Source organism: Acipenser ruthenus, chromosome 31 (genome assembly GCF_902713425.1).
Source record: "Acipenser ruthenus chromosome 31, fAciRut3.2 maternal haplotype, whole genome shotgun sequence".
In the NCBI taxonomy this organism is placed as follows: Eukaryota; Metazoa; Chordata; class Actinopteri; order Acipenseriformes; family Acipenseridae; genus Acipenser; species Acipenser ruthenus.
The window spans coordinates 9,498,606-9,523,185 of record NC_081219.1 but is presented as its reverse complement, the minus strand read 5'-3'; the positions used below and the strand labels follow the sequence as shown (position 1 = coordinate 9,523,185).

General features: G+C 38.6%; 1 protein-coding gene across 8 annotated transcripts in view; it reads right to left on the bottom strand.

The window, feature by feature from the left end:
• Positions 1 to 24,580, bottom strand: part of LOC117973875 (potassium channel subfamily T member 1-like) — a 128,167-nt gene that overhangs the window by 60,438 nt on the left and 43,149 nt on the right. The window contains exons 1-2 of one of the 8 annotated variants that reach the window (XM_059005425.1): positions 21,253 to 21,918; positions 9,787 to 9,837 (exon numbers count right to left, since the gene is read on the bottom strand). The exons of 6 other annotated variants lie outside the window; for them this stretch is intronic. In XM_059005425.1, coding sequence (XP_058861408.1) covers positions 9,787 to 9,837; positions 21,253 to 21,404 — 203 coding nt within the window. In that variant the 5' untranslated portion in view covers positions 21,405 to 21,918. Of the gene's footprint in view, positions 1 to 9,786; positions 9,838 to 21,252; positions 21,919 to 24,580 lie in introns of those variants that run through there. One more of the 8 variants, XM_059005426.1, reaches the window with a different exon arrangement.

Below are 24,580 nucleotides of genomic sequence, written 5' to 3'. Positions count from 1 at the left end.
CACCCTTTTCTGTTTTTTTTTGTATTCCTTTGTCCTGGCTCCTAATGTGTTGTAGTTTAAACTCACTCCAATGGTCTAGCAGCAATCAGACTACAGCAAAAGTACTAGGATGAAGCAGTTTATAGATACCATTGTATTCAAAATATGTTATTATATATATTTTCTGTGTGGAGGTTTCGAGCGGAGTTCTGGGGCTTGTTCTGGTTGTCTGCAGAAGCTAAAATCTGCCAAAATGTCTTTACAGAAGTAAGAGCCAGCACCATTTTTTGCACAGCTGTGTACTGACCGTAATACAAAAAAATAAAAATGCCTTTTCACTAGATGGCGCTATCTCTTACTTTTCTAAAGACATTTGTGCTGATCCAACCATAGTTTTATATTAGGCATCTAGAACAGCACAGCAGCTCCTGACGTCAGCTCAAAGCCTGAACATGGCAAATATCAAGTAAACACAGTATTGATTACCCTCAGCATGACTGCACACATCAAAAAATGGCAAGAAAAGCTTTGAAAATGTCCTTTAAAGCTAATTACTGTTTAAAACAATAACTAATACATGTAGTAAGCAGTACAGAGTGTACTACAGTAAACTATTCTAGCAATAAACTTGACACCTGACAATTTCGTTTCCATCAGCATCCTAGCTGTGGCATTAAATACATTCTGAGCTCTGACAAAGTCTGGTCGGCAAAAATCTACAGAACAAAAAATGGCAGTACAGTGATCGAACTTGAAGTACAATTTGTATTACATCTCTGTGGGCACAGATTCTGTTTTCTGATTGGCTAGTGGAGGGATACTAAACTGACTGTGGCACAGTAGAAAAGACCTTGCTTAGGGCTCTGACCAGGGTGCTGATTTAACAATGTAGAAGCGACCCGTTTCAGACTCTGCCCGTTACACATACATTATGAATAGGGTTTCTGGTGTTAACTAATAAAACGACTGTCAAAAATGAAGCTGCTGTTTATCCTATAAACAGAGAAAGAACACTAGAGACTACTACTTTTGTGTTCACAGAGCAAGTTCATAGTACAGTGTAGTGGGTCTTGTTGCAATAGATATACAAGCACACCATCTGTGTTGGTATTTCATTTAAGAAGTTCTCAGGGATGCCTCAACACTAAATAACTAACACTGAAAAACAGAAGCCCTAACTATGGAGGAGAATTACTGAGTTCATAATACTGTAACCAGTGTGCTCATGCTGCAAACACAGCTCCTTACTATTGTGCAGTAAAAAAAAAAAAAAAGTACATATCTGCAGCCTTGCACTGGTTTGAATACATCGTTCCCAGATTTCCTCTCATACCCATTGACAAGTTATCACCCCCAAAAGAACATTTAAAATAAAACCTAATATATAATAAAATGATTTTGATGAACAGTGTTCCAACCTATGCATTCTCAATGAGGGAGACAGAACTGCAAACTTTAATATGGATCAAAACCAGAATGAAAGAGCTTTCAGACAGCTGACCTAAAATCAACCAAACATCAAAAGCAAATGGGGATGGCAAAACTGAAAGAGGAATGCTCTGCCTCAAAGCAATGCTTTTAACCAGGACAGTGCCTTATTACTTTAGGACAAATATGCAAATGAGGGACCCTGAATGCCTTTCACATGTGGGTGGGAGCTACACTATGCTGGATCATTTTTTGTAAGAAATATCCATTGGTTGAAGGCAGCGGTTGAGATAAGCTGTGTACCTGCCCTTTTAACGCATTAAAAAATCCATAATATGCACTAAATTTAAATGCAATTTTGCTGCACAGCTTGTCTGCCTCCCCTAAAACTTCCATTAACAACTACATCTCCCAAAATACAATGTCTTCAGTTACTAGGAAACTGTACACAAGAAAAAACAACCCAACAACATTATCCAATCTCTGGCTAGCCCTGTTGTCTTTGCAGCCAATCACAGTAAGAATAAGAAAATTTTGAAGCTACCCAGGTTGAAGCGTAAACACCCCAGTGCAGCTACAAATCCAACTGGAACCATCGTCACAGGCAACCGCTAAAAAAACATGCCTATAATATTAAACAAACTGTTTTATAACTTAATGTATTTCCTTATTTTATTTATCTGTATGGCTTAATATTTAAGTTTTAACATGTTCACTGAGTTTTAGAATTTAATGTTAAAATATATGTAATTAATTTGCAGAGTCAGTCGGAGCCGATAAAGACCCTTGTAGAACACACACGTGGTTGTACAGCAGTTCAAAGTAACATTGCAGTTAAAATGGAAGGCTCTTTATAGAATGAGATTCATGTACAACCAGAAATATGGATTTGGGGTCTCAAAGTGGTGTGTAGGGCGAGTCATGGAGTAAGAGGAATGCAGGTCTGCGCCCTGGCTGTGCAAAGCCACTGATCGTCGCTGGGGATGCCACAGGGAGTGTTGGACTGGGTTCCTGTGAGTTACAGTAGGGACTGTTCCTCCTCACTGTGCTACAAAAGGACCCCACTGGCCAGAGGCCTGCTGAGCTCAAAGCAGGGCTGGCCTTTGTTCTCCAGGAGCTGGTAGCTTGTTGACATCTGCTGTTGAGCAGCTGGGTGTAAAAAGGCCATTGCACAGTGACCTTCAGTTCTGCTGAGCTGTCTGGGGGAATTGCTGCCGTGATGGAACATAACTGGGCATTTTAAATTGGGAAGGAAAACAAGGGTACAGTAATTGGGCAAACTGAGAACCTATAAATATTAAGATGATTTTCAAGCTTCACTATCAGAGAACAGAGGCTGTTGTATTTTTTTTTATTTTAAATAGAGCACTGAGCCTGTCTGTTATGGTAGACTGCAGTTCACAAGGCAAAGCTTCCTTTATTGTGTGATTTAAGGTCATTTAATCACCCAGTAACAGACTTGGATTTTTGACCAATGGACTAATAAAGTTCTGAGGTATAAAATTGAAGATAAGGAATTTATAAGGCAGTTTTCCATTAAGATCAATATCTAGTACACATTATGAGTTGTGAATGGCTTTTTTCTTGCAAGCTTGTATTAATTTTCTGCAGCATTCTTCAAAGCGTGTCTACCTCCAAGACCCCAAACAGGAACTCTATTAAACTACTGGTATAATAGAAATTGTGCAACCTAACACAGTAGATAAATGGCAGCACAATTTAATGGATCAAATTGCATTTCTGGTACAATAGTGCTAACTTTGCAGTGCAGAAAGAGACACGTATTTTGAGAAGAAATCAATCTTTTAAAATTGTAACACTAGTTTTTATGCAGAATTGTGCATGCTCCAGTCGGCATCATTATTTTATTATTATTATTATTATTATTGCGCTGGTCCTCCAGCAGGTTTGAAAGGTTTCTCCTCACCCCACTGCAGCGATTCCCTGCCAGACATTAAAATGCTTGCTGTGAATATTTTGTATCATTTGATGATCCCGGTGAATTAATATGAGAAAGCAGCAGAGCACCCTGTAATTATAGGCAGCCAGTGGGAGTTGTAACCTTTTCAAAGCTATCACTGCTTTGTGCTGCTACACCACCCACATAACAGCACCTGGAGGTCCCTGATTATGAACAGGGAAGTCCTTTGCTCTTTCTAGCTCTCTGTTGCCAGTATTAGCCAAGCAGTTTCCGAAACGTAAATGTCAAATGGGAAATACACCACAGAACCTTTAAATGGTCCTACACTTCCAATCACTATAAAAGGTCTCAAATGTGTAGTGGACAATTTTTACATTGGGTCATAGTGCTCCTTATGGCTTGTTCAGCACTCTACCTCAGCTTGACACAGCCCCCTTCGGATGAGACATAAAACCGAGGTCCTACTTTAAGTGACTTTGCAGCAACAGTAGTGATGCATAGTTCACCCCCTAATCTCTGTAGCTGCTTTGGATAAAAGAGTCTGCTAAATAACCAATTAATAACAACAACAACAATAATAATAATAATAATAATAATAATAATAATAATAATAATAATAATAATAATAATAATATACCCTAAGGCACTTTTTACAAGCCCTGTTTTTTTGATAGTCTAGAGGTGCTAGCTTGAACAGCACAATTTGTACCCTTTAATACTGTGAGATTAGGCCTTTTTACACAGATCACACATTGCGGATGAAAGCGGATTTCATTTCCATTCAAGTTACACCGACTTGCTGGTGCAAATGCAGTCAGTTACAGTCCTTTTAACCAGCTCTTACTCTTCACCTCCACTAATTCAGTGCTCTGTCTGTAAATGATTAGTAGAACACCTAGACCAATACTGGCATCAAGGCAGGGCCCTGTGGCTGTTCCAAACACAGAACATCACAAATCAAACGGTACAGCACAAGCGTATTGCTATTTACTGTCAAGGGACTGTGTGAGTTTCACTGCCCCATGACAGGGCACAGCAGGAGTGGGTTTACAATGATGGACGTGACGAGATCTCTATAGAAGGTTTCCATGCAGAGGAAAAGTCCCATGGACCCAGATGCGCCTGTACATTTGAGGGAAAGCATTTCAAAGGGGTACAGCACCTAGATTTCCAGAGAAGGGTAGAGGAGCTGATATTTCTAATTCTAGAGAATGGCACGATTAGTTGGCTGTGCCAGAGAGACTGACAATATGTAGAGTTGGAACAATGATCCATTATCTAGGCATAATATTCTTTAACCATAAGAAACACAGCAATGAGAATGCACAGATCTACAGAGCTCCGATTGTGGGAACTGTCCTGTAAACAAAATTACAAAATCACGGCAAGGTTCTCTCTGTCCCATTGGTCCGTGTCTGTCTGTCCCATTGATAGGTCTTTTCAGAACTGACTAAAGGCAAGTTTCTGGGTTGTACGAGTAATGCTCAATAAAACCGTATGTTTAAACTCTTAATGATTAAGACCGCAATATTAAACAGCAGACACAGTGGTTCCTTCCAGTTTGGAATGAGTACATCACAAGGGTTCATTCTAATTTCTAAAGTCAGTAAGCACCAGCACACTATAGTGCACAACAAGGTAATGCAGGTAAGACCAAAGGAAATATGGTCCAAAGTGACAGAACACTACTGTAGATGGCTCTGGCTTTTACTTGTGTAGCCTGTATTACAAATATCAACTGTATTGTAGGCAACTGCAACAGAAAGCACCTTAACACATACTGTATCAAACCATCTTCATCTAAAAGCTTCTCAAATAATGGAAGAACTTCTTAGAACTTCTACAACTTACCACTGTGTGTTTTAAATGTACATAACATGGCACAAACAAGCTTTATGCCTAATAGCCCAGGTTTTATGACCATAGTCATTAGCACCACTATCTAAAGTACCAGTACTTATAGTTCATAGATAAACAACTTTAGCAAACCTAGTGGTGGTCTGTTAGAAATTGAGAAAGGGTTGTGAACCATTGGTTTTTCCCCATTGAATTAGCCCCAGAGGGTAGCACTCACCACACCCGGTCACAAAAAATTGAAAAAAAGATCACGTATCCATCCAGAATATTTGAAACATCTTGCAGACGCGGCAATGAATCACTGTCGCCTTGGCAGCCTATGGTGGTTCAACTACACCCTATTGACAGTGATATGCAGGCGTTTCTATTCTTACACACAGTACATAACTACAAGTGTGCTTTCTCTTCTACAAGATATATCATATTTCGTTGTGTCAGGTTTAAAAACTAGGATTCTGTTGTCTGTGACATTTTCTTAATGATCGACTTACAGCAGTCCACGGTGGTCCAATTTCAATCCTTACCTTGGTCAGCTAAAGTGTAACCTTTCAGCATGCTCAAAACCCATTGCTAACTGCCAAGAACGACAGGAGTTTGGATACAATCTTATGGGGCTAATTGGAGAAAATGAGTTCTTATCAATAATAAATATCCCTCTAACACATTAAACCCGCTCACACGCGGCCTCACGTTAAGGCTGTGATTATGTTATGTCCACTTATCCCCTTAAAACTCCTATCTAAGCTTTCATCATGGATTGCTGTCATTATCACAATGAAGTGCAATTATATTTCTTTTTCAGAGGGCACAAAATGTCACTCAATTAAAGCTGGTCACCACGCACCAGTAATTCAGAGATGGAGGCTCTGTAATTCACGTCAACTAATAGCCCTCAAAAAATGGCCTGAAATGGCCTATAATTAGAACTCTTTTAACCATGGAAAACCATGCTCCATCTGCTGTTTTACTGTACATATGGTTTTGACTGGTACCTCGAGTAGACCCAGTTTTTGGCTAACATTTAGATGCTGTACTTAAATCTTTCCTTACAGTGCAGCGCTCTGAGTCACCTTTCTGTGTTACACGTAAAAGAACCCCACCTGACCTCACAATGTTTCCAACAGTATATGCTGTTTGTACTGTGAGTGTATAGGTAAGACAGGGTCCTAGTACCTGCAACACAGGAAATTAAACTGGAAACCAACATAACTTTGTAGACAGAAGAGGGCACACCTACGTATCAATCAGGAGACCATGGTCCTCCCACATTGAGTTACAGTATTTCTCTAAATCTGCCTATTGGGCTTGTCTGGAGTGCCGGAACTGAACAGCCTTCCTCATTCCATTGAAATCAAGTGATAATGTGACTTTACAAATCTGCTAGCCCCACAGAGTCCAAACGTCACAATGACACTTGATTTGAACACAGTGAGAAAAGCGGTTAGTCCCGGCACTTAGGATTTTCCAAACAAGATCAAAACCAAATAAAGGCAGATTTAGAGAAAATGATAACTCAAGATTGGAGCAACAAATGGGCCCTTTTCACAAAGCTTTGACTCATTTTGCATCCATTACTGGTCCCTGTCAGCTTGTACATTTCTTTGCAATCACCACAAACTTACCTTTGATGCAAACGTGATCAATCTTGCTCTCAATCAATTGTCTACCCAAAGCAGGAAAGAATTAACTTACACCCTCCTGCTCCGGTCTTTTTCATAAATGCTCACGACAGCGATGAGCGTCAAGGAAAACCAGAAACTGCATGCGCTGGGATCTTCAGAAGGATACAGCAAGCAGGGTCAAGCAACAGGCAATGCAGGTACAACTCAAACTGCAATTGAAAGTCAAATTACAGGACTCAAATAGTTCCTGAATAATCAATCTGACTGCCAAACTACAAGCTGTGTGTACACCGTTTGTTGTTCCAAATGTAACATGCAAGACATCAGAGAAAGGAAAATCAATTTCCGCCAGATTTGGTCATTACTGTACACATGATTTAGAAAAATTCACTAAAGACCAACGCCTGTCTTAGTACATTTAGTTTCTTATAGTTTAACCTTAAAATAAAAGTGTATGACTTAGAATTAGTTAATTTGAGGACAGACTGCTTTGTAATTATTGTGGAGAATTTTTTAACTGGCATCTACCTGTTATTTTAATGTTCTCTAACTATATTGTTAAGATAACTTACTTGATGTTAAGTCTGAATGTAATGTATCAAATTACATAAATATAGCTTGTGTTCAGATTTTTTCAAAGAAAAATATATTTGGTACTTAATGGGTTAATACAGATTGAGGGCACTTGAATACGTGCTTCCTTTTCAATATTTCCCAAAAAGTTTTACTCAACAGTTATACAATAGAAGTCAATCTGCAGGAAAAGCAAAAGTGTTTCATGCCCTTGACGTTACCCTAACAGAACAGGAAGCTGCAACAAAGTGTGGTCTGCTGCAGATTCAATTATTCAATTATTAATGATTCAAGTGCATAAACAGAGATCAGGGCAGGGCGCTTGGTCTTGTTACCAGGAGGTTCCCAGTTCAATCCCAGCTCAGCCACTGACTCATTGTGTGTGACCCTGAACAAGTCACTTAACCTCCTTGTGCTCCGTCCTTCGGATGAGATGTAAAACCGAGATATTATAATGAAGGGGCTCCAGCATCATCTGCTTTGCATAACCAGATAGTTATTGAATCTTTGTTTAGCAGCTCAAAGTGAACCGCAGATGGAAAAAAAACAAAAACAAAAACAAAAAAACACAGAATTTATCAAGTCCACATTTTTCCACCTGTACGCATGTGCGATTTCGATGGTGTGAATTTCCACTCTGATATATCAGTGAAGCACAGTGTTTATGTATTTTTAAGAAGTATAAATGCTCCGGTAAACATAAATAGTAATCACAAAGTGACAGAAAGTTATACGGTCCCTTTGGATACTGTTTATGGTGGCTTTAATAAAAAAAACGTTCATCATTGTTAGTTACTATAGCTTAATCTTGAGGTTAATGTTTTTGATACAGTAAACATTTTAAATGGCACATAATAATGCCGAGGTTGGAAGTAAATTGTACCGTGATGAACATTTACAGTGCAGACTCTTTTGTATTATTTAACGACAAATAGAAAGCGATACGTGTGTTTCCAAAGAGATTCCTAAATACTGTCTTCTAATTCTGAGCAACTAAAGACATGTAATGAAGTTTTAAGAATGAAGCCTACGGTTTGGTATTCTGTCTTAAACCAGCAGTTTGTCAGTCTCAGACTGTTGTGAAAAATTATATATTAAATAAACAGGGGGAAAAAAGTGTTAATCAGATTATTCTGCCTTTTATCGCTCACTGAAAAGGGCACTTTAGCTGAAACCTCTCAACAGAAGGGATACAGTGTAAAATCCCTGTAGTATAGCAACAGATTTGTTTTTTTACAACAAAAATATGCATTTGCTATAACATGTGTTTCTTTCAAAACTGCACATTTGAGATCACTGCAGCGAATGGAAGAGCGCGACAGGTGAGATTACTGGAATTATTTTGCCAGATACTTTAAAAGGAGGAGAACTAGTGAGAGCATAGCTGTTCAAAACAATTGTGTCATACCCTTCACAAGAGAACCTTATTCGAAATCTACCTCGATATTAAATCAAGGAATTAATTAAACAATATCAATTAGTGCTTACATTTGCATTGACTTGTATAGCATCGATTTCCTCCAACTGCTTACCGGCAGAGAATCTTTGCTTTAAGATACAGATTGTGGTCTGTCACATGATCGGCAGTGCAGCATATAAAGCCCTGAGCAGTTAGCTGTCAGTAGTAAGCCATAAAACGGTAGAAGCAAACATGTGTTTCAATTTGAAATAGTCAGGATATTAATACATCAGCTATTCCACAAAGCTTGAACACATTTACAACAGGATAAATGAGAGCTAACAAACACTTCAAAGTCCATTTAATGGCTGTATTAACATTATTACTTGGCCCCCTCTTTGTTGTGCTGACAATCTTTTACGTTCATCACATTTTTTTTTTTTTTTTTTTTTTAAGGTTAATTTATGGTATGCAAATATTAAATACAAACTGCAGCATCCTGGTACTTGTGGTGTAGGTCACATGACATCATTCCAGCTAGATCATTGGAGTGAGTTTGAACTACAGTACCAAGTGATAAGGCACCAGGAAGCAGCGGTAACTTTTGATCCCTTGCTTGAAAAAGAGGACCAGTTATATTGATACTGCAAACTAGAGGTAAGAGAATGGCTTTTAAACCAGATTACATGATACAACATGTCTAGACTTTTCATCAAAGCAGATAAAACGCGTTGTGCTTACCATGTCATGTACACTAGGACAATTCCGGCCTTTCAACTCAATGCATTCCGGTACGTGTTACCGGTCTCAGGTAACACTCACAACAGGACTACACTTTCCAGAATGCATTGGGGTGGGAGTTGAAAAGCCTGAACTGTCCCAAACGGGCCTAGTGTACATGAGCCGTATACTAACCCTAACTATATTAAACCCAGAAAGAAAAAGATGTAGTAAATGTGCAGCTTCCCCTGTTTTAAAAGCAAGCATACATGCACGTTCTAACTTACTGTGCATTAGTGGAATCCATACTGTACTCTTCAGAATACAGCCTAGACACCCTAGAAATAGAATATATGAACAGAAGATGGTAAACATCGTTAGGGGAACATTATTAGTAAACAGTATTCCATTTGAGTGAATACATTTGCTTATAGTGGATTTTGCATTTATGTCACCAATGTGTTTTTTCATGCAATTCATGCAAACCAAGGGGTAGTTTTGCAGCACCTTTCCACACAGGTAAGTTATACGTTTTGCAAAAGGTTTCAAAAATACACAAGGTTCGGAATGCTATGTGGCAGCAACAGTAATCCTGCTTACTGGGCACCGTCAATCTCAAGGAAACAGGGGTTGCCATGGACAGAAAAATTGAAACATCTGTCATAACATGACCATTCGTGTATCGGAGACAGAATCACCTGCTAATGGAGCCCCTGCTACCAGCACTCTAAGAAGCCTGGAAGATTTTATGTCTTACTCATCATGACTGAACCAGATAGGGAGATACAGCTTTTATATATCAACTATTCATGTAAATGACAGCCCAATTACACAGGATTGTGTGCTATGGATAGCTGGTGTTTTAAATCCTTCATTTCATTTGGTCAGTGGGAGGAGATTGATATTTGCCTTTAAGAAGGTAGTGATGATAATTTGATACCGGTGCTAGTCTGTGTGTTAGATTTGGTCTGAGCACTAAAGTTAATCATTCTGTCAATGTTATAAATATCGGAAAACTCAATTTTAGGGACTTTCTTCATTATCATTGCATTGCACAGTCATGTTCAATTCTAAATATAATTCCTGATTATAAGCTACATTCTTCTACCCTTTTGTGCATGCATCCTATTTTGTCCGACTCTGTTAGCTTTCCAGTTTGTTTACATGATCAGATTGGCAGTTTTCACCCGCTAGCACACAAGTTTCCTCCTTGAACTTACAGTTCCTGTTATACCTGCCGCAACAAGGACTTACAAATGTCAACTACTGTACAAGCTCGAAGCAAAAGAGAAATACAGACGATAAACAGTGTTTGCCATTCTGATAACAACTAGTCTTAGCTAAACATTTGTGTCTGACATCTGGCCTTCCTCTAGGCAGCAGTTTGCAACATTACACAGATACAGTAGTGCAGATACTCTTGCTAAAGCTGAAAACAGGATGTTAAATTATGGATTTTTTCTGACAACGGTCATTAAATGTTAAAGACAGCTACTGACAAAATCTCTCAAAGAGAAGTGCCAACATCGGTCACAATTAGGACACAGTATCTACAGTATATGGGCCGAGACAGATTTAAAATGGGATCTTAAACATGAAAACACGGCAAAGCTATTCTCTGTGCACCAGGAATAATATTAGTCTTAGGTATCCATGACAACTTTTATGACAGTAGCTTCTCTTAATTGTGCGTCCCCATTTTCACAGTTAACCCCTTTAAAACTCTTCAAGTGCTAAGTAAGTTCCAGTATTGTACTATTTCAGATGACAAAGTACAGTATGCATTTTATAAGGTAATCAACAATCTGAGCACAGAATACCCGAACAGACAACACTGAGGGACATAGTGGACACGGCCTATGGTGCTGCACTGGCAGATTTAATGGCTCCATTTTGTGGTCCTACCATGTGCTAATGCCTTAGAATCTGCTCCTGCTGTGACTGGTCTTAAGTAGCAATACAAGCAATAACAGAAAACCATTTTCTGCCTCTGTAATCTGCCTTGAGATGAAAAACACTGTCAATTCTCAAACACAATCTCACACAAGTATTTATGTATATGAAGAAGCAGCTGTTGCGAGTGTCACTCTTTCACTGTGAGTGTTACACAAGATAATGATTTGAGGTCAAAGAAATAGGTCTCAGTAACTGTAGTTACAGTGAGGCACATGTTATGCTATGCATTTGGAAATAATGTTAGTTTTTCACTTATTTTTGGGTGAAAACCATTTTTTGAAAAACCATTTGTTGGACTAGATAGCTCTTGTTTTATGATGTCTGGAGGTTTATTTGTGTAATGATTTAGAGACATTTGGATCTATCTTAAGGCTTTTTTATTTTTAATACCCTCCAAAGGGAAAGTCTTCACTTTATAACGCAATTGATGTATATTATTCACATTGTTATTAATGAAATATGGATTTGTTACTGGAGGAATGCATTACAACTTTGACTGGCTTTGGGGTGCAATGTGTTACTAAATCCAGTTCTATTCAATTCAATTTGAATATAACAGGGTGCTTTCAGGCTGGAAGCAGAATGCAGCCCTGTAGTACTGCACTCATCCAGGGGCTTCCTGCTGCTGCATCACAATTCCATAGTGTTCCTCATCACCACTGCTCTGGATTTTACAGCTGAGCATATTGTAACACACAGCTATCAGCGGCTGCTTTCGCTCTGCTGTGCAGTGGCGAGGGCAAGGGAGTCAAACACGAAGCCTAGAGGCTGAGGCTGGCCCTCACTGCAGCTTCATCTGAACCCATAAAACTCAGAGGATACCACTATGGCTGAAAAGATGATGGAAATTTAGAGTACTTTAAATTTCCATCATTTTCTGTTTCTGGTTACATTTTGAAGCGACATGAGTTTGGAAAACCTAAAAAAATAAATAAAAAAAAATAGCTTTAACTGAGCTAGATCATACAGCTTCAGTCATCTTTGTTCTAAATGTGTGGGTACAGTAACACATCTGCTTTGCAATGAACTTGATGCACAGCACTGCAGATAATGCATAATTAGATTGCATAGATGAATATACTATAAGACTCATCTTATCCAATATAAAATCAGCAATTCCCTGCATAGAATTGAGTTTCAGACTCCTGGTCAATGGGGTATCGTGAAGATGAAGTGCTGTGATAGCGTTTCCTCCTGTTGAGTTATATAATAAAGAATACAGCAGATTGGTCATTAGTAACCCCCAGTACCATTTGAAAACATACACCAGAAACATAATGCCTGGAACCTTATCTTCATACCAGCTTCTACTGAAAAGTAAGACTGTAAGGGTGGTATTTTCAAAGAGTTTGCTCAAGTCTTAAATTCAGGTGTGGCTCATGCGTTAAGCAAATAACATCCCAGCATGCTTAGGGTCACGTATAAAAATGCTGGACAGGCCTGGTTGCCTATAATTATGGCTAGCATGGCTGCAAGAGGAGACCTCAGTGACTTTGAAAGAGGGGTGATTGTTGGGGCGCGTTTGGCAGGAGCTTCAGTGACCAAGACAGCTCAACTTGCTGATGTTTCATGAGCAACGATGTCCAAGGTGATGTCGGCAGAAGATTCTAACTCCCAAAACCAGGTGTCCAAAGACAACATACTGAAGCAAACACACAAACAAACAAAAAGATTTGCCACCCTGCCAAGCCTATGTGAAACTCTCATATTACTCTAAACAATTCTCTCAAGTTAAACATTCAAGTTTGACTTGGTTATGGTTATGTAAATGTATTGTCATCCTAGATATGTACCTAAATCCTTCATAATCCTGTCAGACTATTTGACCAACTATGTGTTACTCCAGTATAAGAAAACTGATTTTATCCTCTGCGTATGGGTGTTCGAAATAGTATTTGCCATGCGAGGTGACTATTTAAAATGGGCAGAATTGAAATAAATTAAACTAATTAAACATGTTGGCAGTCTTAGTAGACAACCAAATACTGGGGTACCAACATCAGTAACAGCGCATGCCTACCACACTGCAGAGTAGACAATGCCAGGGTACCATCATCAGTAAAAGCCCATGCCTGTCACCCTGCAGATTACACAAGGGAGAATGGAGCTGGAAGTGTAGCAGGGAAGCACCTGATTCGCCGCTGTTGGTCTAAATGCTGCGCTGCTATAGGCTCAGAATATGCTCTAGAGCCCACCTCTCATGCGGCTCAGACTCCAGGGACTGCTCCCTGTATTATCCAATAAGCTCACTTGTTTCAATTCACTGACATTGTCCACAGGTGGAAGGGTATGGGACAAATTATAAAACAAGGTAAATCAAGGTTTGAAATAAAATAAAACAAAACATTTCTAACGGCGACAGTATCCTCTCGACGAAGGCTTTACTACCTGGTAAATGGTTAAACAGAGCCCCATATACTTCTACATGGGCAGTATATATCATAAGTAACACTTCTCATGATGTTACTGTGGTACACCATGTGCAGTAAAGCATGTTTAGAGGTACTCAAATAATTGGTTGAAGTATAAATAACTACAGTTACATAACATGTTATGCCCTGCAACAATTTTACACACACTGAGTAATCCTGAACAAATAAACCCTGATGACACAACATGATGCTGTGAAAGTACTTAAAAAGATTAGCAAAGAGAGTACAGGAACACCATAAGAATTCAGAGCAGTGTTTATATGTTGAATGATTAGTAGAAAAAAAAATACAATAATTGGAAATGCTGCAAGTATGAGAACGGAAGACAGATAGGCATGAGAAGAGGTTGTTTTCCCATTAAGGCTCATTCCCTTGCTAGCACACAGGAAATGTATCAGGAAATAACAAATAAAAAGGCCAGCGTGTGCATATGGTGGCCTAATCGTGGATACAGTACTAAATAAAGCAGTGTGACCAGGATGCAAGTGGTTTACTGAATTGATTGTCAAAACAGAGTTACTGTTCCCACAAATGTCCGTGTTTATATAACAAAAGAAACGCCATGGTTTCTCCAATCGCTGCCTGCCCCATAGTTGATCGCAAGGGATTCGTTTGTACGTGCAGCTACGAGCTTCCTTAAAGTTGGCCGACTTCTGGTTTCTGCCTACCGTCGAGTCGCCCCATCTATGAGGAGCATACCACCAACCTTACATAGCGCCTTTTCTGGTTGGTAGAGAGATTTGCAGCTTTGATTCTTTCTCTCTCTGTCACAAGCAGCAATAGCATCTCATAAGCAGAACAGCTCAGCTCTTTATTACTTTGAAACAGAGAAATCTCAAAAATCTTGTGCAATAAAATAGCCTGATCAAATCATCACACAAGCCTATACTGTAATTGCTGTTGACTTACTGAGAGACGAGGAGAAACCAATATGTCGATTGTTATGAATCTTTTGTAGAGCGTACGCAATGATACATTAAAGATACAATACTGTATGTAGCATGATATGCAGGGCACTATATGAACTGTATCACAATATATGTTATGGTCTCAAAGGGTTACTTTGTATGGTGCACAATGTTATTAAATCACTGTACGTTAAACCCAAACTCTCTTCCAAATCCTGCACAATGAATAAATTAGTAGTGCTTTGGTCTACCAATATTTTAAAAGTATCTGAATTTAAAAGCACAATACAAACATTTGCTAAAGGTATTTACCACAAGAGATGCTGGTCACAAACACCCAGCTACAGAATTAGAATGGACACAATCTAAAATATCAAAGCCCAGTACTTGTAGCCACTTTTCACTTGCTTACTTAAACTATATAAAAACTAAATTAATATACAGATCTGTAAACACTTCAATTGGGCACTTAAAATGCAGATAATTGGAAGCCCACTAAAAAAAATGCCTGGTTACCATCGCAAGTAGATGAAGAATGTATTGTGTAACCACAGCATAATTACACAGCTTGCTATACTCAGTTAAATAAGGTAAAATGAACAACAGGAGTTGGTGTAGTCTTCAAAGACTTTAAAAAGAAGGATCCTCAAATAACTCTTAAGAAACATTTACCGGTATATTAGGGAACTAGAGCTATTTTATTTTATTGATTATTTTATTTATTTAAACCAGGAGATTTACCCATTGAGACCTAATCAGCAGCACTCAGAAATCAAATAACAGGATAAATAAGACATGGATTTGTTAATGTGGACTGAAGGAGAAGCATTGGCAGTAGGTTCTAAGCAATTCCCAAGTACGATCTTTAAAATCAGTGATGGAAAGATTATCGAATTCCATCTAAATACTACGATGGAAACAATTCCGGGAGTTGATGTGCAAAAGACCATTCTCCCACACAGGTTTGAACCCTCGGAACAGCCAAATTAAAAGAATCCTGAGAGTGTAAACTACAGCCAATACTAGAACTTTCTACCAGAGCACTCAGATAAGGAGGCACCAAACCTTTAAAAACCTTAAAACACAAAAACCACACCAATGAAAAAGCTTCTGGCTCACAGGGGAGCGCTAGCCTAAATGATGCACATGTGACAAAGGGCAACGCTCTGCTACTTTCAGCTTAGCTATACTACAAATTTAACAGCATCCCAGTATAGATACGATTAAGATGAAACACATGCTACTCGATAAAACAATTAAGCTATATCGGTTCATTTAAGGGCTGGAGCAGTAATTACACGTTTCTTATTTTTAAACAACAATACATACCATTTCCTGTTAGAATTGTGCATGTTTCCCCCAATCACCTATTTTACATCCAATACAATACATTTTAATCAGCCAGCTAAAAGTACTGACTGTGTGTTTATTAAACGCAATAGACTAGGATTACAGTTTTTTATGGGTACAGTATTATAAGTAAACATTTAGGTCAAAATGCAAGGTATGAGTAATTTGAGAATATAATATTCTGTACTATCAGCAATACTGAACTAGTGAAAGGAGAATGGCCCATACACAACATGCCATGGTTTCAACCAACGGCTTGCTTTGTTGTATGTCTGCATTCATTAGGACTGTAAGTCGCCCTGGATAAGGGCATCTGCTAAGAAATACATCATAATAGTTCACATTCTAACTAAATATTTGTAGATAATTAGGTGTTCAGGCCAATATAACACTACTGCATAAATGACCTAATGCCACTAAAATAGGTTTCAAAAAATGTATCACATCTATTTATGACATTTGACAATATCAGTTTGTAGAGAAACTGTGGATATTTCAACAGCAATGTTTGTATAAGCCTAATAATTGTCATGGAATTTCAGGGGGAGAGGTTAAGGTAACTTCAGGGTGTACTTCAAGATAACACATCACTGTGAGAACTATATTGAGACCACAGGGGTACATTAAAGCAAGACGAATTACTACATTATGATGACTCTTGATATTTCACGTCCAGAGCTTTATTAACATAATTGAACATACTTTACAGTACCCATCAATGAAAACCCCCAAAGCTTTTCACAATGTATTTCCTTTGACCCAAGTGAAGTTATTCTGCATGCAGAGGAAATCAGTTTCACTACTGCTCTGCAGCTGACAGGTCCTTTTATAAGAACGAACAGCAAGCAGCAACCTGCGATTTGTGGAAAGCCATAAAGGTGTCCTACAAGCTTTTGTCATCTGAGATAATTGCTATCACTGACAGCTTGATCAATCAGTCTTAGACAGGGGAGATCAGCAGCTACAACAGCTGCAGTACAGTAAAGTGAAAGGTGGTAGTGACGGACTGTAAATTCACTAGGTGTTTATGCTGCAAGCAATCTTGTTCCTGGACTCACAGTCCCAGCTGACCGCAGCTGCGCTGGCGAGGATGGGTTAGCTCTGGAGAGCTGATGCTGTATAGACACAATACTTCAATACTTTGGCTTGAGACACTTAACTAGTAGGAATGATGGCTGCATCAAATACAGCATTAGGGATTAACCCTGTAATGCCAAATAGTTTTTTAAAAATCTTTTTTTTTTTTTTTTTTTAATGTAGCTTGATGGCATTCCTTGTGCCAAACCCAAAAATCTAGACATGGCCAGCTAGGCTTAGATTCCTAAAACCTCTTAATCCAATTGTCATTAGCACATTAAAAGAAAGAAAAAAACCCACCCAATAAAAGTTACCAAACCACAAAAACACAACTTAGACATTTAATATACAATACAGTAGTTAACTACTTGGTATGGTTCTGAAATATCACAGTTATCGAAACAAATGTATTTTTCTTCTTGTTTAGAATCACTTTGTACATCATTTTCTGTTTCAGCCATCACATCCCAGTGACTTTTTAAAACTCAGAAGTTAAAAGCAAGCCTGTGTCCTAAACAGGGTTCTCAAACATGTATTCTTTGTGGTCATTTTTACTGCTGGATTTCTTACATACATTAGTAAATAGCTTTCAGTAATGTATTGTATTTGAGAGTGCATTGTATTGTTATGTGATAAACCAAATAAGAATTATAGTTTAAAAATCAATAATACATTCATCCCCAATTACTGTTTAATCCTATTTGGTATCTGCACCAAATGTTCTTCTTGGAGATTTTAGGCAGGCAGTTATTAGGTTCATCACGTTTAGTGTCATTACAGAACTCAGAGTTCTGACATGTTTCAACAGCAGAGGCCCTTGAGTCACTGAGATCTTATGAATGTATATCATTTGTTAGCATGGCCGAGATTGAGCACATCAATAGCCCTGTTTGTTCCTAACCACTTAGGAGAGACAAATGCAGGGATAGGATTTCACAAATAGTGATTGGCATTACTCCTTATGAACCCACAGCATGGCACAGCCGGTATTAAGCATCTATGCTGTCAGTAAATAAATGATTTGAGGAAAGACAACATTCAAAGTAAAATACCAGCTATGTTACAGCAGACATTAGTGGGCTTTCCTTCACGTTAAGGATGTATTTGTCATGCAAATGTATTATATAATATATGAAAGCTGCATATGCCTGTTTTAGTCATGATAGTGAAGACAGCAGACCTGACAAACAGAATAAATTGTCAATGTAGCCAAAAGAATTAAGTGCTGGAATTAAATAAGTCATTGTGCTCAATATATTTTCAGTGTTGCGGTATTTCAAGTACTTTTAAAATTATTTATTAAAACAAAAGTTTTTATATTAAATCTTTTACGATTCTAGTTTTGCTTTTGACATTAATAAATTGACTCTCCCTTATTCATATCATATTTTGCTATTTAAACGCACATCGCCCTGTGTTTTACTGTGTGTACCTTGGTGTCAGTTCCGAAGGCTATCCTCTTTCTTGTACGATACCGGTCACAGCAATACATTATTGTATATTCTTAGAACACGAAACACAATGGCAACAGTAAATAATAAAGTGTTACCCCTCGTGGAGTTTTTTTTTTTGTCATTCATTTTTAATGCCCAATTTTAAATAAATACACAAGACAAAACACTTGGAGCATTTTCTATTGAGAGGTGGCACAAAGCCCTATTTCTACATACAGTACATGTTCTACTAATATCTAGTAATAACTACAAGTATAGAACACGATATACCGTACAAGTGTACACAAAAATAAAGATACAAACGTCATTAGGGGTGACCCCCTGTAATGCCTTCATTGCATAACATGTAACATGTTTTATTCATATGAACACATCTGTGCATCTACAAAAGAAATACATATTTTAGCATTAGGTTAAAAGAAAAATATTTTTGGCTGTCTCTTGTGCCCCAGTCTTCCCTACCTAATTGCCCTCTATAGATTGTATTCACGCCTATACAGTACTGGATTGTTAAATCAACTGCTTTAACAACCAATTGCAACGCAGTCACTTGAGGTTCTAAAATTGCAGTTAATGTAAATGTTTAAAATAGCTTCCAATGCCATTTGCAAGTTTGAATTAGTATAACATATTTATTAAATTGTATAGTTATCTTAAGTCATTCAACGTACTGTACTGTATCAATGAAAATACTTTCAACTGCAACACAAGTTTCAGCTAGGCCGGAATGCAATCCACACTTTTCATAGACTTTTGCTCCGCTTGTTGTAGTATAGTATAAATCTAGTATGAACCAACTTGGGCCCTAAACTAACATTTATTCCTTGTTTTCAAACTGCAAAGTAGAGTCCAGCACGGCCCTGGAACACCATTCAGTAATGCCGAATTGCAGTTTTGTGAAGAGGATTCATGGCCACTAGGGGCTAGGTCAAGCCCATCCAACTCAGGAACCAGATTCAAACCCAGCCCTCCAGTGATGTGAGGCATGGATGTTGAATATGCTAGACTGCTGCTCTACCTAGCGTCTCTTACTGTTAGGGTTATAAGGTGCAGTGTATTATCTACAGGGCAGCAGAACAGCATTTAATGTAGTTATATTCCAGTCCTAACATACAGGTCCTGCGTTAGCTCTTCCTGCGGTACAAAGCTCATGTTCATTTTATTTAAGATAATTTATACAGTGTCTTATTGATTGGACACCACATACACCCTCAAGCACCACCGAGGTAATTCAATGCAGCGTGTACAATGAGTGCACAGAAGGGTAAACAGTGATAGTTTCTGTAGAACACTTAACATAAGAATTCATCAAAAAGTGATGTCATATGCTGTAGACACTGACAGACACACACACCCACCCATTCGCACAGGTACACTGCATAAACATGTAGACGATCACTGTCAAAGCTATATATAGCCTTCATTATCTTACATTTGTTAATCTAGATTATGTAAAATTATTAAATTATCCCAATTCAATGTCTGACACTAGATTGTATATTACATGTAAAATATTGACGTCACATGGATATGCAACCCCTGTAAGGGAATAAAAATGCAGCTGGTTTGATATGAAGTGTCTTTCACTGTCTGAAAGAGTTTAAAAAGGAAATAGCATACAGCAAACAGCAGGTGCAGCGCATACAAAACGACCCTTGGTTTACATTGCAAAATCACTTAAACAAACGGGGGGGAAAACCCAGCGGAAAGAACGCGCATTACAGTACAATTATAATGCAGACGTGTTGCTTTAGATCAGGTTAACAAATTTAAAAAGTAGACAAGAAATGACGTGCTCATCAAAAATGACGTAAAAACATATGAGTTTCATGACTGCATTACAATAATTGTATAAATCAATTAGCCAATTGGAATTTCTTAAAAGCCCAATTATGCAGTTCGTTGATGAAAATAAACCAAAATGGTACTTAAGGGTGCATCATCCCCCTAAACTTTGAGATTTAATTTTGCTATTTTGTCAAATGATGGTTCTATATTTATAATTTCTGTTTTTACGCATTTTTTAAACAGCAAATAAACTGACTGGCCGCTGTTTGTTGTGTTATGTAACAAACTCACCTGTCAATTTCACAACCACGTGTTACGTTGTTTGGACTAGTGTTGCGGTCCTAATTCTATACAGGCACCCTCAGCAAATACATAAACTATACAACGATTTCCCCCAGCCAGGTATTATTGTGAAAATATCAACAACCCCATTACATAATTCATAATTAATAACAGTAGTCCAATTTACTCGTCTAGTTGGAATTTATCAATAGTACTTAATCCAAACGTGGATGTAATGTTTTATTTTTTATTTTATTTTTTTAATGTCAACAATTAGTATAATAACGCGCTTGTTGAATTAAAAGGCAGATATTTACTTATGTCACGATCGCCCAGTATTATATAATATCTGGAAATCTGCGGCAGGGATCAATCGGTTGTTCATAATTTCACGCAGAATGTGACAGCAATAGACGGCACTGCAATTCAGAATGCTGCAGCTATCAGCACCCCAAGAATGAACCGTGTTCTTCCGTGAACCACCTTTGTAGGGCTGCAACACCTACCTTTGCCCAGCTTCACTGCCAACTGATCCCATCCTTCGGGTCGAGGTCGACACCGTGGTATAGACCCAGTTCGGCCCCCCTGTCTTCTGTGAAACCGTCTTTACATCTGGATCTATCTCTGACGGTGAATCCCTCAGCTTGGCTCCAGCCATCCCACTGTGTGTTCTCAATATGGTCTGGGGGCTTCTTTCACGCTTCAATTTGCTCCTTTACACTAGCTTCTCATCATATACCAAGCAGTCATTGCACCGCACATACATACATACATATACTAGATGCTCTTTCTTGTGCTGCAAGCCAGTACCACACGATTTTATCGCATCATCCTCCTAGCATCATCTCTCCAATTACAACAGTCCTCGTTAAATCGGATTTTTTTTTTCTGTTCACGTCATTTGCATTTATCGTGTTACGTGTAGCCCAATGGTAATATTATCGTTGACTAAAAAAAAAAAAATACACCACACACAGACACAACCATGAATTAGCGCCAGCACTTAACATACCCTTTTACTGCTAGCCAGCAATTAGTGCCGTCTTTTGAATGCCTTTCCTACATTTTAAACATTTATTTCCGTGATCTTTAATTTTACGGGCACTCATTTCCGTATTCTCAAACGTAATGCCAGTAAAATGTAATCCGTGTTATTCAGCCCTGATGTTAAACACCTGGCACCTGTCTTGGGCTGTTTCTTATTGCCAGTAGAATTTGTACTAAGAGCCTCCAAAGCTGCAGCTGCTAGTATATTTTATACTGGCTCTAGTTACTAGCTAGCAAGGCTAGTTTCACAGACACTGATTAGCACTAATCTCGGACTGCCCAGTGTCACTGTAGGCAGGGTAGTCTTATAATAGTGCTAATCAGGATTTGTGAAATCAGCAGTTAAAGTTTAACTTAAAAAAAAAAAATCTCCATTTCAGATAATAATAATATTCTACTAACATATACCTCACAAATAATAATAAAACAGTCAAACTATTAAACCACTTTTTAGTTTAGAGCTTACTCACATCCTCATCATTGATATGGTCAGAGCTTAAAACAACATGGCAGTGAAACAGTTAGTTTGTCCTGCACCACACCTGTATTGGATCTAGTGAGCGAATCAGAGAATACAGCATATGTAGCGATCTTGGTTCCCGCAGGCAGGCGCATCACCAGCCCTACTGCTGCCTTCCCCCGTGCACGCTACACATACAGTATGAAGCTAATATTTTAAGTGACTTTATCATCCCAAAAAATAGCAATGAGCACAACGTGGTCCCAGGTCACAGTGAAGAATATTGTTTACATTTTGCCAGTGGAGTTTCCATCACACTGGAAATATGAAGTCATTATCTCAAAAGATGCTTAATATCACGATCAAATGTATTCTTCTTGTGACAGGCTTTTAAAAGCAGCTCATTAAGACCACTGTCAATTTAGATCTTGTCCTATTCGGACCAGCTTTCTGTTAAGACTATTTTACTCTGTGCATTTGGTGGTTGGAATAGTAACATAGGGATTGCATTCAGTTACAACTAGATTATAGTATTGCCTCATAAAGTACCTACCGGTCACACAAAATATACTACCTGCAAAGAATGGTAAACATCCTACTGCTGTATATAGTGACCTTTCAAACACACACACAGTCTGATTACACCAGCAGAGATGTATCACATTATCAAGCATGCCCAGATCAAGTGAATATGACTGTATTTAGGGATGTTTTATATGTACAGTTACATATTCAGGAAGTGTGTGCACACATTAGTGTGCTATGAACTCTCTCTGGTAGTTTGAGTAATATAAAGTGTGTGATGGGGGTGTATTTAAAGGTGTACATGGTTCAGGTTAGATTACTGCTGCTAAATTTCCAACCCTTCACTTTCATCCTCGTCACGGTACGGCTGCGTGGCATGCAGAGTAAGTCGTCAAACAGTCAGGGGAGCGCAGGTTCGAGTCCTGGCTGTGTGAAGTCGCAGGTCTTTGCTGGGGATTCCAGAGGGGGCTCTGGCACTCCAGCAGGTTAGGGGAGCAAAATCAGCAGAGACTGTTTCTCCTTACTGAGTTACAGCGGACCCATACCGGGCCAGGTGCCCAGTGAGCTCAAAGAAGACATTTGCTGGTCTAGTCTTTGCCTTCTTTGTAGCCCCCGGGTCTTCTATAAGGGGTACCCATTTAACTCCAACCTTTGGAACTTGTATTGGGGGCGCCCATTGAACTCCCAAGCTAACCTCTGGGCTTTGATTAGGGGTGCTTGTTGAACCTCCAGTTCAAGTTCCCAGAGTTCTGGTATCCAGCTTCTGGAAAGGCAGCTGGAACTCCCTGACTCACAGGTGTAGCCAGCTCTGAGGTACACGGAGCGAGCTCTTGTCCAGCCAATGGCAGGCTCTCCATGCCTCTCCTGCTGCAGGACACTGGTTGCTCTGCAGTGGCAGGATCTCTTTCTCTATCGCAGAAGCATGGCTGGCCAGTCCTCTGTTGATAGGAACAGGCCACTGGATGATGATGTCTCACTCCTGACCCAAGCGTAAGGGTTTGGCAAAAGCAATCAGGCAAAAGGGCAGAAAATCAGATAGCCATTGAAATAGGAATGCAAATGAGTACTTTTATTTAAGAGAAACAAATTATTTTTAACAATTTACAATAAGGTTTAACTGTTGGCTGCTATGAAAGGCAAACCCACTGATGCTCCTTACTATGCCCCAGCCTCTATAAGGCTGAGAACAAAGTCTAATTGCAGCTCTTTCTATCCACCTGCCTTGCAGATGAATCAGCTTTAATATATTGATTGACCATTGACCAGCTAATCAGGATCAGGTGATCTTAATAAGTAGAGTTTTGTCATGTATTATTAAAGCTTCCATCTTTAATGTCTAGTCACACATTATGAATTGCACCTGTGACTGACTGACAATACCAGCAATACAGTGCATGCAAATTGCGGTTTTAACTAGAAGGCAGACAGGCCACAAATATTACGATATGAAAAAATCTCTATGGAAAATGGTAAATGAATACATTGATTAAAATGAGTTAATGTCTACTGCTTAGTTAAGATACAAACATATGAAGGACAGTTCTGCATGTAGCAAATGGAATACCAGATTTAGCACTAAAGTCCTGTGGCTTTCTGTTATAATGAAGCTCTAGAGTTTAAATGCTAAATATTAGCCTGGTCTTAAACTTTTAAAACTTTGCTTAAACATTTAACCATTGCTAAAAATATACAGACCAAATAATAGGTGTTAGCCTTCGTGTACACTGGGGTCCAATCATTTAATATTCAATATTCAATAAAGCAGTCTTGTCCATAAACTTGAATGCTGTGCAAAAGTACAG